At 30.6% G+C, this 13,448-nt stretch overlaps 2 protein-coding genes across 2 annotated transcripts; both read left to right on the top strand.

The window, feature by feature from the left end:
* Positions 1-2,826: 2,826 nt before the first annotated feature.
* LOC145556756 (peroxidase P7-like) lies at positions 2,827-4,811 on the top strand. The gene is made up of 4 exons (XM_081618403.1): positions 2,827-3,104; positions 3,207-3,398; positions 3,680-3,845; positions 4,233-4,811. Exons 1-4 carry the CDS (start codon positions 2,877-2,879, stop codon positions 4,616-4,618), a joined length of 972 nt encoding a protein of 323 aa, XP_081474529.1. The 5' UTR covers positions 2,827-2,876; the 3' UTR covers positions 4,619-4,811.
* An 850-nt stretch (positions 4,812-5,661) lies between these two features.
* Positions 5,662-7,998, top strand: LOC145556754 (peroxidase P7-like). Its single transcript, XM_081618402.1, has 4 exons — positions 5,662-6,010; positions 6,131-6,322; positions 6,412-6,577; positions 7,484-7,998. The coding sequence occupies exons 1-4, from the start codon at positions 5,795-5,797 to the stop codon at positions 7,870-7,872; spliced, it is 963 nt and encodes a 320-aa protein (XP_081474528.1). The 5' UTR covers positions 5,662-5,794; the 3' UTR covers positions 7,873-7,998.
* Positions 7,999-13,448: the final 5,450 nt, after the last annotated feature.

Raw genomic sequence — 13,448 nt, 5'->3', positions numbered from 1 at the left:
AATTATAGACTATAGTTCCCTAGTATATTGCCATATATATTATAGTTAAAGGAAATAATTAGCTTGATAAAAATGATAATTATCTATTTATAATTAGTTGAACCTGAATATGACCTGACTTGGAAATGACCCGACCTGATTGTAACCTGCAAATTATTAACTTGAACATAATTAACCCGACTTGAATTCGAGAATGACCCGACTTGAAAATGACCCAACCTGACTATAACTCGCAAATCATTGACTTGAACCGAACCCGACTTGAACCCGAGAATGACCCGACTTTAGTATGACCTGACCTGATTATAACCCGCAAATTATTGACTTGAAACGAACCCGACTCAAACTCGAGAATGACCCGAACTGATTCCAACCCGCAAATTATTGACTTGAACCGAACCCGACTCAAACCCGAGTATTACCCTAACCCGTTTTAATCCGTGAAAACCCGAATTAAACCCGACCTATTGTTTACACGACCTATTATTAACCCGACCTATTGTTTACACGACCTGTTATTAACCCGGCCTAAACCCGACCCAAACCTGATAAGAAGTATGATCCGATGTGGCCCGACTCAAGCATGACCCAACCTAAACCCGACCCGCATAGATTATGGAATTAATCTGAGTTGACCCGACTCACTCTTACCCGACTAAAATCCGACCCGTTTACTCGAATTGACAGCTCTAAACACGGGTAGATAAAAGCTAATGGAATAAAGTAATTTAAGAAATTAATTAGTTGTTTTTTTGTTATATAATAAGAAAATACTCTAATTTTATATGTTGTTGGATGACTATGTTAGTCAGAATGGGCGGGCTTGCGAGACTACTACGAAAGTATATGAAATACCGAATTAGTAATGCACCAACAAGCCTTGATAGTATTTGATTTGAAAATGTGTAAGTCTACATTATAGATTATAGAATAGATGAAAATGAGATGTCTGTCGACAAATTTATTTTATTTAGTACCTTGTAGTACAGCCAAAGAAGACCTCGTCAATTTTGCATTTGGTTAGGAACTCGTGTTAAGTTTGGAAGTCATGGGGGTTGGGGGCCAAAACTTAAATGCCTGGTACTCGCTCTATTAGACCTCGCCAGTTAGGTGCTCGCTCTATGAAGTGGATTATGGACTTTTTCTTAAGCCCATAGCCTTGCCCATATTTGTTGCCTTTTACGGTTTCCTACATGGGTTGTGGTACGCGTGGATATGCGATGTAACATGGACAATTGGACATGATAACGCGCTTTAGTAAGATCCTAGTTGACCATAATCATACATTTTATAATTGTTTTATCGGTAATGATCTTATTAAGACGAGTTGAGAGAATCTAGACAGCATACCCTTATGTTCATTATGTTCATGTATATACTGTTAATTTTTTCTCGATATGTATTTTTGTCGCAAGAAGTGTTATAACTTTTATATTATGAATTTATAGCTATTGATTCTCAAATATGATGGATTAATATTTAGATTGTAAAATACTAGGCTCTTTAAATTTGGTTCATAGATTAGTACCATTTGGAGAAGATATTAACAATCGCGACAGACTTATTTAAAATTATTGATGGAATAGGATTCAGAAGTGGTTAGTAGTTGCATAAAAATTATACAATGCCATGTTTTTGTCATCGTTTGTGACGTCTTGTGAAATCTGCGCCATAACCTCTTGGAAGTTGGAAGTGAGTACAAGAATATAAAGTCAGACGTTAGTAGAAATAAGAAAGAAAATCCGTGTATATTTTCACGGGTTGAAGGAAAAGTTAGTAAAAGTTGTAATGCATGAGCCATTTTGGGATGGCAATTAGCCAATTAATACGTTGTACTATGCTTTGTGTTTACTGTTTAGTTAGGTATTTTCTTCTTGTATGGACATTGTGGGCTCATTTAATAAATTTAATGTTTTGGAGGTGTTTTAATACTCCTTGTCCTGTAATACTTCCTTCGTCTCTTTTAATTAACGTGCTTTTTTTTTTGATAAATTTTTTAATTACGCTTGTTTAAATATATTTATTAATTATTAATATCTCTAATTAGTAAATATTAATATAATCTACGTATAGATTCAAACAAGATTTCACACGACTGTAATATTGTATCTTTACACAAACATGTTCTTTCACAACTTATGCACTAAAGGGATAGCTCAAGTGGTTAGAACTCCCTTCCTGGTTCCAAAAGATCTTAGGAACGTTTTTCATCACCCGCCCTTGTGGCTCTCTAAACACTAAAAAAAAAAAACTTTTAAATTTCCAATTTTACATTTAGCTTTTTTATTTATTTATTTTGTTGGTATTTAGTCAATGTGTAACAGTAAAAAGGCTTTGTTTGGTTGCATTCAAATTTATGGGAAGTTCAAATAAGGTTGCACTCAATTTATGGGGAAAATAAAAATTAAATATAGCCTAATAAGTAATAACTACTCAAAACAATAATTTTTTTTTTTATTTTTTTTTTGTTATTTAGTTTTTTTGGAGAAAAAAACTCACACAATAATTCTCAATAGTATTTGAACTAATTAATCAGAATAAACTAGTACGAATGTTTTAATTTGACAAAAAGTGGGTTTTACTTACATATACTGTCTTGCAATATGTTAAAAATGCATGAAACTTAACTATACATACTCTTCAATAAAGATTTCGAAACTACCAAGCAAAGCAATGTTCCTTGTCTTAGAAAAGTGGCAATATAATACTACGTATGGAATAGTCACACTGACTTGATTGTGACATGAATGGCTCTAAAACCCTTTACTAAACTTTATTTTCTAATTCATGACTAAAAAAAAATGCATCATTAATTAGTTGACACATTCATGTTAAGATGCTTATAAAGTAGCGAGCTTCTACTACTATTTGTCGGTATGAATTTGAAACTATCCCAAATGGCTTGTGGCAACCTCTACTTGTTATTGCTCATTATTTTTGGTCTTTCTCTAAACGTAAATGGCCATCTTTCACCACATTTTTACTCTTCTACTTGTCCTAAAGCTCTTAGTATAGTTAAGCAAGAAATCGCGAAAGCTATTAAAAATGAGGCTCGTGTTGGAGCATCCTTACTTCGGTTGCACTTTCATGATTGCTTTGTTAACGTAAGTACTTTGTACTTACTTAAGGTCATGCCATTAGGCAATATTATGATGCTAGTTATGTTAAGTGATTGTTCATTTATTTATACTTTGTTTATCAACTAGGGTTGCGATGGATCAATTTTACTGGATGATACTCCAACTTTCAAAAGTGAGAAATCGGCTAACCCAAATAAAAATTCAGCTCGCGGGTTTGGAGTTGTGGACAATATCAAGGCCAATTTAGAGAAAGCTTGTCCAGGAGTTGTTTCTTGTGCTGATATTCTTGCTATTGCATCTCGTGATGCCGTTGTTCATGTACGTATGTAGTAGTAAATGTTATTCTTTTTTCCCTCCCAACTAACTTTCCCTAAAAAAAAAATATTGTTGTTTAAAAATTATCGAACTAAAATTGTTAATCTTCATGTACATCATTGACGTTTTTTGTTATTATGGGATGAAAAAACCTAGGAGTAGTAATTATTTAATCGTTTTATTACGATAAAAAAAAAAAAAAACATAACACTTCGTATTTTAAATAGATATGCATTTTTTTTGAGCCAATATAAAGGAGCTAATGAGAAAATTGGAAAGTGCAGTACGGTGGTCCTACATGGAAGGTGAGATTGGGAAGAAGAGATTCTCTTACGGCTAACAGAAGTGCAGCCAATGCTTTTATCCCTCAACCTAAGTTCAATCTTGGTAACCTCACTTCTAGTTTTGCCGCCGTTGGTTTATCTTTTAAAGACATGGTGGTCCTCTCTGGTAAGATTTATACTTTTTCCGTTCTTTTTTAAGTTGATTTTTTTTCCCCCGTATTTCGTTTCATCTCTTTTGCGTTATAACGGCCATTTGGTTACTAGTATCACAATTTATTATTACTTCATACTGGCTAACAAACGAGTTAACATATATAGATTTGCATGTACAATAATTAATTACGTGTTAACGATTATCTTATTGAATGGACGTGTGGTGTTACTTGATATGTTAAACTAATTATTGAAAGTGAATGTCTTTTTCTTCGTTGATAATATAAACAATGTTACAAAACTTACAATGACATGAGATTACATGTAGATGGACGTGGTGTGTTACCTTGAATTTTTAAGCTAACTTGGTTGTTACTTTGTTATAATTTTTTATGCATAGGAGCACACACGGTTGGATTTGCTAGGTGCACAAGTTTCCGGCCACATATTTACAACGACACCAATATAGACCCTGCCTTCGCCAAATCGTTACAACAAAAGTGTCCTCGAAAGGGAAGTGACAACGTGTTGCAACCCCTCGACTACCAAACAAGGTTTGGTTTTGACGACAAGTATTACCAAAACCTACTAGTTAAGAAGGGGTTACTTCACTCGGACCAACAACTTTACAATGGAAATAAGGCTGATTGTTTTACAAAAAAGTATGCAATGAATCAAGGCGTGTTCTTTAAAGATTTTGGTAAGAGCATGATTAGGATGGGGAACATCAAGCCACTTACCGGAAGTAATGGCGAAATCCGGCATAATTGTCGTAAACCAAATTAAACTAACGCTAATGCATGACCATTTCAATATCTTCACCTAAATGTAGGTAGTATATGATTTAAAGTGATTTTCTGAATTTGCGTATATATTGAATGTCTAATCACTTTAATGTGGTTTATATATATAGTGTACATTCATATATTATAATTGGCCAATATGAACTATGAGGAATAATAAATATTATTATTGTTAATTATTCTCTTTTATAATTATTGTTGTGTTTACTTTATATATTCGACGCTAATCAAACAAGATTATACAAAAATTTGATTAGCTAACTATCAAATCAAGCTACTACCATAACTATTCTGAAGGCTGTCATTTTGCCAGCACTTTGTAACAATTGTTAATGAATTCTTTTTATCGACGAAAATGAAAGGTTACCGGTTGCTGGCCACAATCAAACAAATTGCATGCATGTAGGGTAACAATAAAAAAGCTAACAACCTACATTAATTTTAGAAAATTTGTCTTAATGTATGGCTAATGTTTGCTTAATCGACGTTAGTGATCAAATATTGTGGATCGTTGTCATTTAAGTGATCCAACACTAAGACAGAATGTTTGTTACAACGTCGATCCAATATTGTGGATCGTTTTCATTTAAGTGATCCAACACTAACACATTACAAAAGAACGCGAAATTATAATAAATGTTTTTGTCGTGCTCTTTAGGAATATGAGAATTTTTGTTTGAGTTCAAGAGGTTTTGTAAAATCACTTATTATTAGACAACTAGAATCTTAATTATAGCCAAAAAAAATTATAAAAAAACTATGTTCATCGAGATACTTTGTAATCTAGTAACTAAGCTATACTATTAGTAGAATTGAAAAGGCAAAATTAAAATTGACAAATCAAGAAAAGAAATAAAGATAACATTCCAAAGCAACCAAAGCAACCAAAGCTCCAACTTAGGAAAGAGGTATTCGAAAATGACTTGATTAGCATATCACAAGCACTGTTTTTTATGGACCCTCTATATTATTTAACTTTATTAAGTAATTGAGTAAATTATATTACACCAATCATATACTATATAGCTCAACATTATTGGAATTTTGTCCATTGTTTTGGCACATCACATAATAAATTGGCGGACGAAGTCTTCATCTAAACAAATCATCAAGTTTATTTATTAACAATTGTCGGCACGAAGCTAAGTATAGTGAGTTGATGAAAATGGTGTGTGGCAAGTTCTACTTCCTACTCTTTGTTATTTTTTGCCTTAGTCTAAATAATGTAGAAGGCGAACTTTCATCAAATTACTACGCTTCTACTTGTCCAAATGCTCTTGATATTGTTAAGGAAGGGGTTAAGGATGCTATAAGAAAAGAGGCTCGAGTTGGAGCTTCAATTCTTCGATTGCATTTTCATGATTGTTTTGTCAATGTAAGTACCCATTAATTAAAACCCGAGTTAAGGTAGTATTGTAATTAATGCTAGTTTTATGAAGTGTTTTTTTAAGTAGTGTTAACTAATTAATAATATATGCATTGATGAACTAACTAGGGTTGCGATGGATCAATCCTCCTAGATGATACTCCAAATTTCAAAAGTGAGAAAACAGCCGCCCCTAATAATAACTCAGCCCGTGGATTTGAGGTTGTAGACTACATTAAGGCTCAGTTAGAAAAGGCATGCCCTGGAGTTGTCTCCTGTGCTGATATCCTTGCTATTATTGCTCGTGATGCAGTTGTTCGTGTAAGTATTTTTGAATTTATTCTCACTATTTCCCGAACTTGTTCTTTATATATGTAATTGAGCTAAATAGAAGAAATGAAATTTTGTAGTATGGTGGTCCAACATGGAAAGTGAGATTGGGAAGAAGAGATTCTCTCACAGCAAACCGAAGTGCAGCAAACGCTTTTATTCCTCAACCTTCATTCGATGTTATTAATCTTACTTCCAGTTTTGCCGCCGTTGGTTTATCGTTCAAGGACATGGTGGTCCTCTCTGGTACATTTTTCTTATCCTGTTTCATTCATACGTTCCTTTATCACAAATTAAATTTGGAGTTCGCGTATTCTTTTTCTTTTCACTTTTTTTTAGACGAGAAAAAGAGTTTATTATGACTATATGGTTCTCTTTACGTATAAATCATAAAGAAAAAAAAAAAAACAAGGTTTTTTCAAAAAAGCAAGTAAATAGTATATAGAATAGAAAAACACAAGAGTATTATACTCCAATTTCTTATTGATGATTTTTAAGGTAATGTACTCCTTTAATTTAAAAAAAATGATACTTACTAATACGTAGCACTTAACGCAAACATGCAATAAGAGAATTGATATTGAAAATCTACATGTAATGGTGCATGGATCTTTTACATATTATACATAATTAATGGAATGAAAAATTAGTTAAATAATACAAGTAGCTAGATAATTTAAAATGGAAGGATTATTGTATATGTTACTTTAGAAATCAACACATCTTCAAAGTGGTTTTCTCTTTCATCTTTTAACTTTACTTTTTGTTCCATCCTATTAATTTGTTAGTTAATTGGTCCATTATTATCAACACCTAGACTATACAAAGTTACAAACACATGAATAGACTCTAAGAGTCCCATCATCTCTATTTATATTTATATCCACTCCCTTCTTTTCACATAATGCATAACCACTTGATTAGTTAGTTTTCTTATTCAAACATGAATAGACTCTTAAGACAATAATTATATGTCACAACGTAGAATAATAATATCTATGCATGCATTATTATTTATTAATGTCCTTTTTATAATAAATTTGTGCATAACTTTTAACGATGGCTAGCATTTAGTAAAATAATTCTAATTGGTTGATTAGCTCAAATGACGACCTAATAACTTTATACTTATTGCATTCTTTGTATGTGAAGGCGGGCACACGGTTGGATTAGCAAGATGTGCAACATTCCGAACACATATCCACAATGATACTGATATCAACACCGCCTTCGCTAACTATCTTAAGAAAAAATGTCCTCCAACGGGAAATACCAATGTTTTACAGCCCTTAGACTACCAAACTAAGTATACTTTCGACGTCAAATATTACCAAAATTTACTAGTTAAGAAGGGTTTACTACACTCAGATCAGACACTTTACAATGCAGACAAGAAGTCTGAATCTCATGTTAAAAGGTATGCAATGGATCAATGTAAGTTCTTTAAGGACTTTGCTAAGAGCATGATTAGAATGGGAAACATCAAGCCTCTTACCGGAAGTAACGGCGAAATTAGGCGTAATTGCCGTAAACCTAATTAGAGATGAGTCCCTAATTCATAGATCTTTACGTACATGCATTATTTATTTTTACATATGTCCAAGTTTATTTTTATTGTAAATTTGTGAAAGATGTATTTATATTGATGTTTTGATTGGTATGGAGTATTTTATGTAATTCTTTGTCAAGAATAAATTGTCATGTTAATATTGTATTTTAAGCAAGTAATATATATACTAACGTGACAACTAAAATCAAATAAGATGGTCGGTTATAATCAATTATCTTTTTAGCTATGATTTGATTCATCTGAAGAATAATAGAGTTCAAGTGATTCATCAAATCTGCCCAAGTATATTATCTCAATTGATCATAAATTAATATATCTATATTTATGTTAATATATAAATTTAAAACTAACTTTATCTTAAACATAACATATTTACTCGACACGTTTTAAAAATGAAAAAATTATTATAAAAGATAAACAAATTTATATTAAAACACTATATTATTGTGAATCAAAGATAGTATAAAATGACTCGGGAACTACGGAAAGTGAAAATATTTATGAAAAAAATATCTCGAAAGGCTTACTAAATACAGTATGTACGAAGTGCCGGCAACTTACAACTTACTTAAGTAGTGCTAATACTAGTACAAGTTGTACAACCTACAACGTACATTTCAATGTTTTCATGCGTGCAAAGACGACAAAATACTTTTGGGTAAATAAATTATAACAATTGTTTTTTATTTAAAGTTCATGACATGTGTCTAGAATTTGTTGTCAAATACCTCAATCAATCGAAAAAATCCCTACCCAAAATTGAGGCCGGTGTTCCCTTACATAACTAATGGAAACTTTACGTAGAGTTAACTACAACTGTCACTCTCGATAAGTCCCTAGCAATACCAATAACATCACAAACAAGTTTGATAAAACTACAAATTCGTCTTTAAACTATGATAGAAACTCAATTGATCTTTTACATACAACATACATATATTCAGTTACATCTTTTCATAACAGTGAAATCGTCGCAGATTCAGAAGACAATAGATAACTTTACATTTATCACGAGCATACTAATATTTTTATTTAAATGGCGCATCAATTTTTTTGATCAAATTATCCTACAAGCATATTTTATGATAATATATACATACAATGTAAGAAGTAATACGAATTTGATCAAGATATCATACTGTAGTGTGTAGAGACCTAATCTAACTCAAAAATGATTTGATTTGGAGGGAAGTGTAGCAATAGTATTATTAGTTGTTAAAACATAGCAATCATCCCATGTGGTGTGATTAGGACGTAAAATGTCATATGCATGTGTATGATGTATATGACCTCAAACGTCTGCTTTGAATAATATTCCAAGGCATAATAAACATCTTTTTCGTAGCACTGAAATTGAGAGATTCTGAATATGAAGAAATTACATACGTGGATGAATCCGCTTTTTGAGTTTAGATAACATTGTTCTTTGTGATGTTTACAACTGTGGCATGGTCCATTCTCTTTAGTTGGAGATTTTTTTTTTATTATTATTAAAGTTATTATAATTAAGCTAAAGATTGAGAATTATTGTTGGAATTCTTGGATTTTAGTTTGGCTATTTTTTAGATTAAATGCAAATAAGAATTAGGAAAATTTTTAGATTATCACCCAAAAATGTAATCATTTTCGAACTAACCACCCATTTAATTTTTTATTTTAAATTACCACCACTTAAATTAAATAAATGCTCAGATTATTTTTTGTCGGTAGGCCCGACCTAACGCTTATTTTGACCCTTTTGACTGATTTTTTTCTTCGTTTTTTCTCTTTAAAAACGCTTTTCTAACTACAATTCACATTTTTCTCTTTGAAATTTGGTAGAATTTGGTGAAGGAAATGTGAATTAAAAGTTTAGAGAGCGTTTTTAAAGAGAAAAATCGGGGAAAAAAATCAGTCAAATGGTCAAAATAAGTGTTAGGTGGGGCCTACAGACGGAAAATCTACCGGATTTTTGAAATGGGTGGTAATCTGAGCATTTATTTAATTTAAGGGGTGGTAATTTAAAATAAAAAATTAAACAGGTGGTTAGTTCGAAAATGGTTACATTTTTAGGTGGTAATTTAAAATTTAACCTAAGAATTATGTCAATCTTAAGTTTGATTTTACAAAAGAATCAAATTTGGAATTAAGTACTACAAGCCATAGTATTAGAGCAAGAAAAAAAAACATTTTATACAAGAATTTGTTCTTGAATTAAAATACCAACTAAGCTTATTACTCTAGCTAGAATAAGAACTTTTTTTTTTTAAACAACTAGAAGTCAAGAATATGAACTTAAGAATATTACTTCTTTAAAGATGCAATTAAATTAAGAGAAGTGAGTATTAATAGAAATTAATCAGAGAAAGGAGGAGGGCGGAGAGAGGAATTACCATTTTTCTTTGTAAATTCCCAAATAATAATTTGATAAAAAAATTTAGTACCCGAGTTTCAAATAATCTTTTATATATATATATATATATATATATATATATATATATATATATATATATATATATATATATATATATATATATATATATATATATATATATATATATATATATATATATATATATATACTAGATGAAGCTCGTGCGATGCACGATTTGTTTGAATTTTCTAAAATATATATTTTTTTATTTATGTGCTAAAATTTGTTACATATTTAGATAAAATTCATAAAATCAAAAGATAATATATAATATTTAATTAATTTAAACTTGAAAATCTCATTTGCCAATTTTGCTTACATGGCATTTAAATTATTTAATTCTAAAAGAAATTAATAATCTCTTATTTAATTGGCTACTACTAAGATTTATATACTAGATGAAGCTCGTGCGATGCACGATTTGTTTGAATTTTCTAAAATATTTTGTTTTTATTTATGTGCTAAAATTTGTTACATATTTAGATAAAATTCATAAAATCAAAAGATAATATATTATATTTAATTAATTTAAACTTGAAAATCTCATTCGCCAATTTTGCTTACATGGCATTTAAATTATTTAATTCTAGAAATTAATAATCTCTTATTTAAGTGGCTACTACTAAGATTTATAATCCTACATGGCGCGCTGAGAAAATTAGATCTATGTGGCTCTCTAAAAACTCGGGAAAAAACTCCCCTTTATATATATATATATATATATATATATATGTATATATATATATATATATATATTAGATTATTTGCCTAAAAATTTTGTATTAATATATGAGGCTTTAACAAAGCCCGTCCCAGCTAAACCCTTTATTTCCGGCCCAATTTACCGGGTTTGGGCATGAAAATTTTGGCCGAAAGCTACCTTAAATTGCTTGTTCCTTGGTCTAAAAGAACATCTACTTTGCGGCATGTCTCATGGTATTGTTATTACCATAGATTATTTAAGGAGCAGAAACTTCCTATTGTTATATAATAATAATTTAGAGTATTAATGGACATGCTAATTTCTTCTCATTACAATATTGTTCTACTACTCCGTTTAGGAATTAAAGGATGGCCCATTCCAATTTCCAAGAACAAACGAATCTAGGCAAAACATGATATGGCCTTAGCCTTACAATAATAATTGGAAATTTCGTAAATTTATAAAATTGGACTGCGAGGCAATAAACTGCGCAAATTGGAATTATATGACAGATTTTCCATTCATCAAAGTTTTCCTAGCTAGTCCTTGTGATCACTTGATTATTAGTGTGCTAAAAGTGATAAGTATTAATAAACGACTTTTACTTTCTAATTTTAGCCCCACATCTCGTCCCAAAATCATATGGAGTATGAAATTTGCAAAAAGTAGTTATGATCTTCCAAAAATTCAAGAACTTGTAGAACAAATAGAAAGAAAAAGCTTCAAAGAACTAGTTGCAATTACATAGCAATTTTAAGGTTTTGACCTAGTATTTAAAATTGAATGGTTGTGTACAATAAGTCACACTGCACGTTAAATATTTCTAACCCTCTTTGTACTTTGTATTGCCCTTGTGGCTTATTGCACCAAAATAGATCATTGTATATAGCATCATCCATCATCGCTCTATCTTTGTCGCTATTATCCTCAAAATATAATTTAACAATCAAGATAAAACTTTTTTCTTTTGTGTAGAGAGAGTCAACAAGGACAAATAATATACGTAGATGTGAGATCACTCGAGATTTCAACCAACTAAGTTAGATGATCATTCACTCCGTTACGAGGCTATACTAAATAGGTGATATCCATTTCTAATGATTGTAGACTTACATGTGGTGCACTCTAATTGTATATGTGAATACGAAGTAGTATATTATATTTTAATACATAATAAGCAATTCAATAAGATTATTGATTATATTAACGGTGCTTTGTAATTGTATATATATTCATTGCAATAATTGGTGTGATTTATCATTGACCCCTTCAAATACGTCAGTATAAACTTAGTAACATGATTTATATTTTACAATTCAACTACTGTATTTCCAGGACACTCTCCAAATTTGTCGCATGCACGAAAAGAACATGCAAAATCAATCATGATCGATTTTTATCTCAAGTGGGGTCATGCAAAAAATTTGTTTACTCATAATTAATTATCAAGTGGTTTAAATATTACAACATTTTAACCTTAATTATGTAAGCAAGAATTAAATGTGCGCCTTTACTCATTTATTTCACCTTTTAGGTGTTTTACTCTTTAGGGAAATTGATTACCCTTTTCGTGATAATATCATGAGAATAATTAATAACCCAAGCAAATTGCTTTATTGTCCAACCTAATTTGCAATGGCAAGAGAAATGTGCATAGACAACCTAAAAGACTAGCCTACACTATGTTATGTCTTTTTCACTTTTCTTATTTTTTTTTAAATGTGAATTTTCTCTATGCTTGATTACTTTTTAAATGTGAATTCGAGGTTACTCAATTAGTGTTATAGGGATTACTCGTTCATTTTTACAAGGGTTACTTCATTTGTGTTATAGGAGTTACTTAGTCAGTTTTACAAGGGTTACCGAGTCAAATTTTATTCTTTTACAAGTGGACACATGGTGTGGCCAGCCACACACAAGACGCATTGAAAAATTGTTATAATCCTCATACAATATTATATTTCTTTGAATAGATAAGTTGATCTAATTTGTACAATAACAGTTTAAATAGTATATACACACGTACTATGAAGTAGTACTCTATATTTATAGATTTTAAGCAATATAGGTTATAAGAAGAAAAATGAAGTCTAGAATTCTTAAACATGGGGATCAACATTATTCACACCCATCTAACAAAGTTTTGCGGACTAATAATTACAAATTTCTAGGTAATTAAAATCAACAAATAATAAGACTCATTAATTTAGAATATAAAAAAATAATTTTACCACATGAAAATATGCAAAAACTCCATGTGAGAGAGCAAGAAATGTCCCCTAAATTGTGGTCTTAAACGTGGTTTTCGCTACTTGTGGACAACCGTTACTTATATATTTTCATGTTCTCTTATTTTTTTCTAATAAAACCATATAATATAAAATACATTTATATATTTATGTCAGTAGCACTACTTTTATATCATCTTGTA

Source organism: Chenopodium album, chromosome 8, assembly GCF_948465745.1.
Source record: "Chenopodium album chromosome 8, dcCheAlbu1.1, whole genome shotgun sequence".
NCBI classification, from domain to species: Eukaryota; Viridiplantae; Streptophyta; class Magnoliopsida; order Caryophyllales; family Amaranthaceae; genus Chenopodium; species Chenopodium album.
Note: the sequence above shows the minus strand (reverse complement) of the source record. Positions and strands in the feature narration are given on the sequence as shown.

Bases quoted from the DNA above. Each gene is read 5' to 3' on its own strand.
- LOC145556756 (XM_081618403.1), top strand. From the start codon at position 2,877: ATGAATTTGAAACTATCCCAAATGGCTTGTGGCAACCTCTACTTGTTA. The intron at 3,105-3,206 runs GTAAGTACTTTG...TTTATCAACTAG, and splicing joins TTCATGATTGCTTTGTTAAC to GGTTGCGATGGATCAATTTT. The intron at 3,846-4,232 runs GTAAGATTTATA...TTTTATGCATAG, and splicing joins AGACATGGTGGTCCTCTCTG to GAGCACACACGGTTGGATTT.
- LOC145556754 (XM_081618402.1), top strand. From the start codon at position 5,795: ATGAAAATGGTGTGTGGCAAGTTCTACTTCCTACTCTTTGTTATTTTT. The intron at 6,323-6,411 runs GTAAGTATTTTT...GAAATTTTGTAG, and splicing joins CTCGTGATGCAGTTGTTCGT to TATGGTGGTCCAACATGGAA. The intron at 6,578-7,483 runs GTACATTTTTCT...TTGTATGTGAAG, and splicing joins GGACATGGTGGTCCTCTCTG to GCGGGCACACGGTTGGATTA.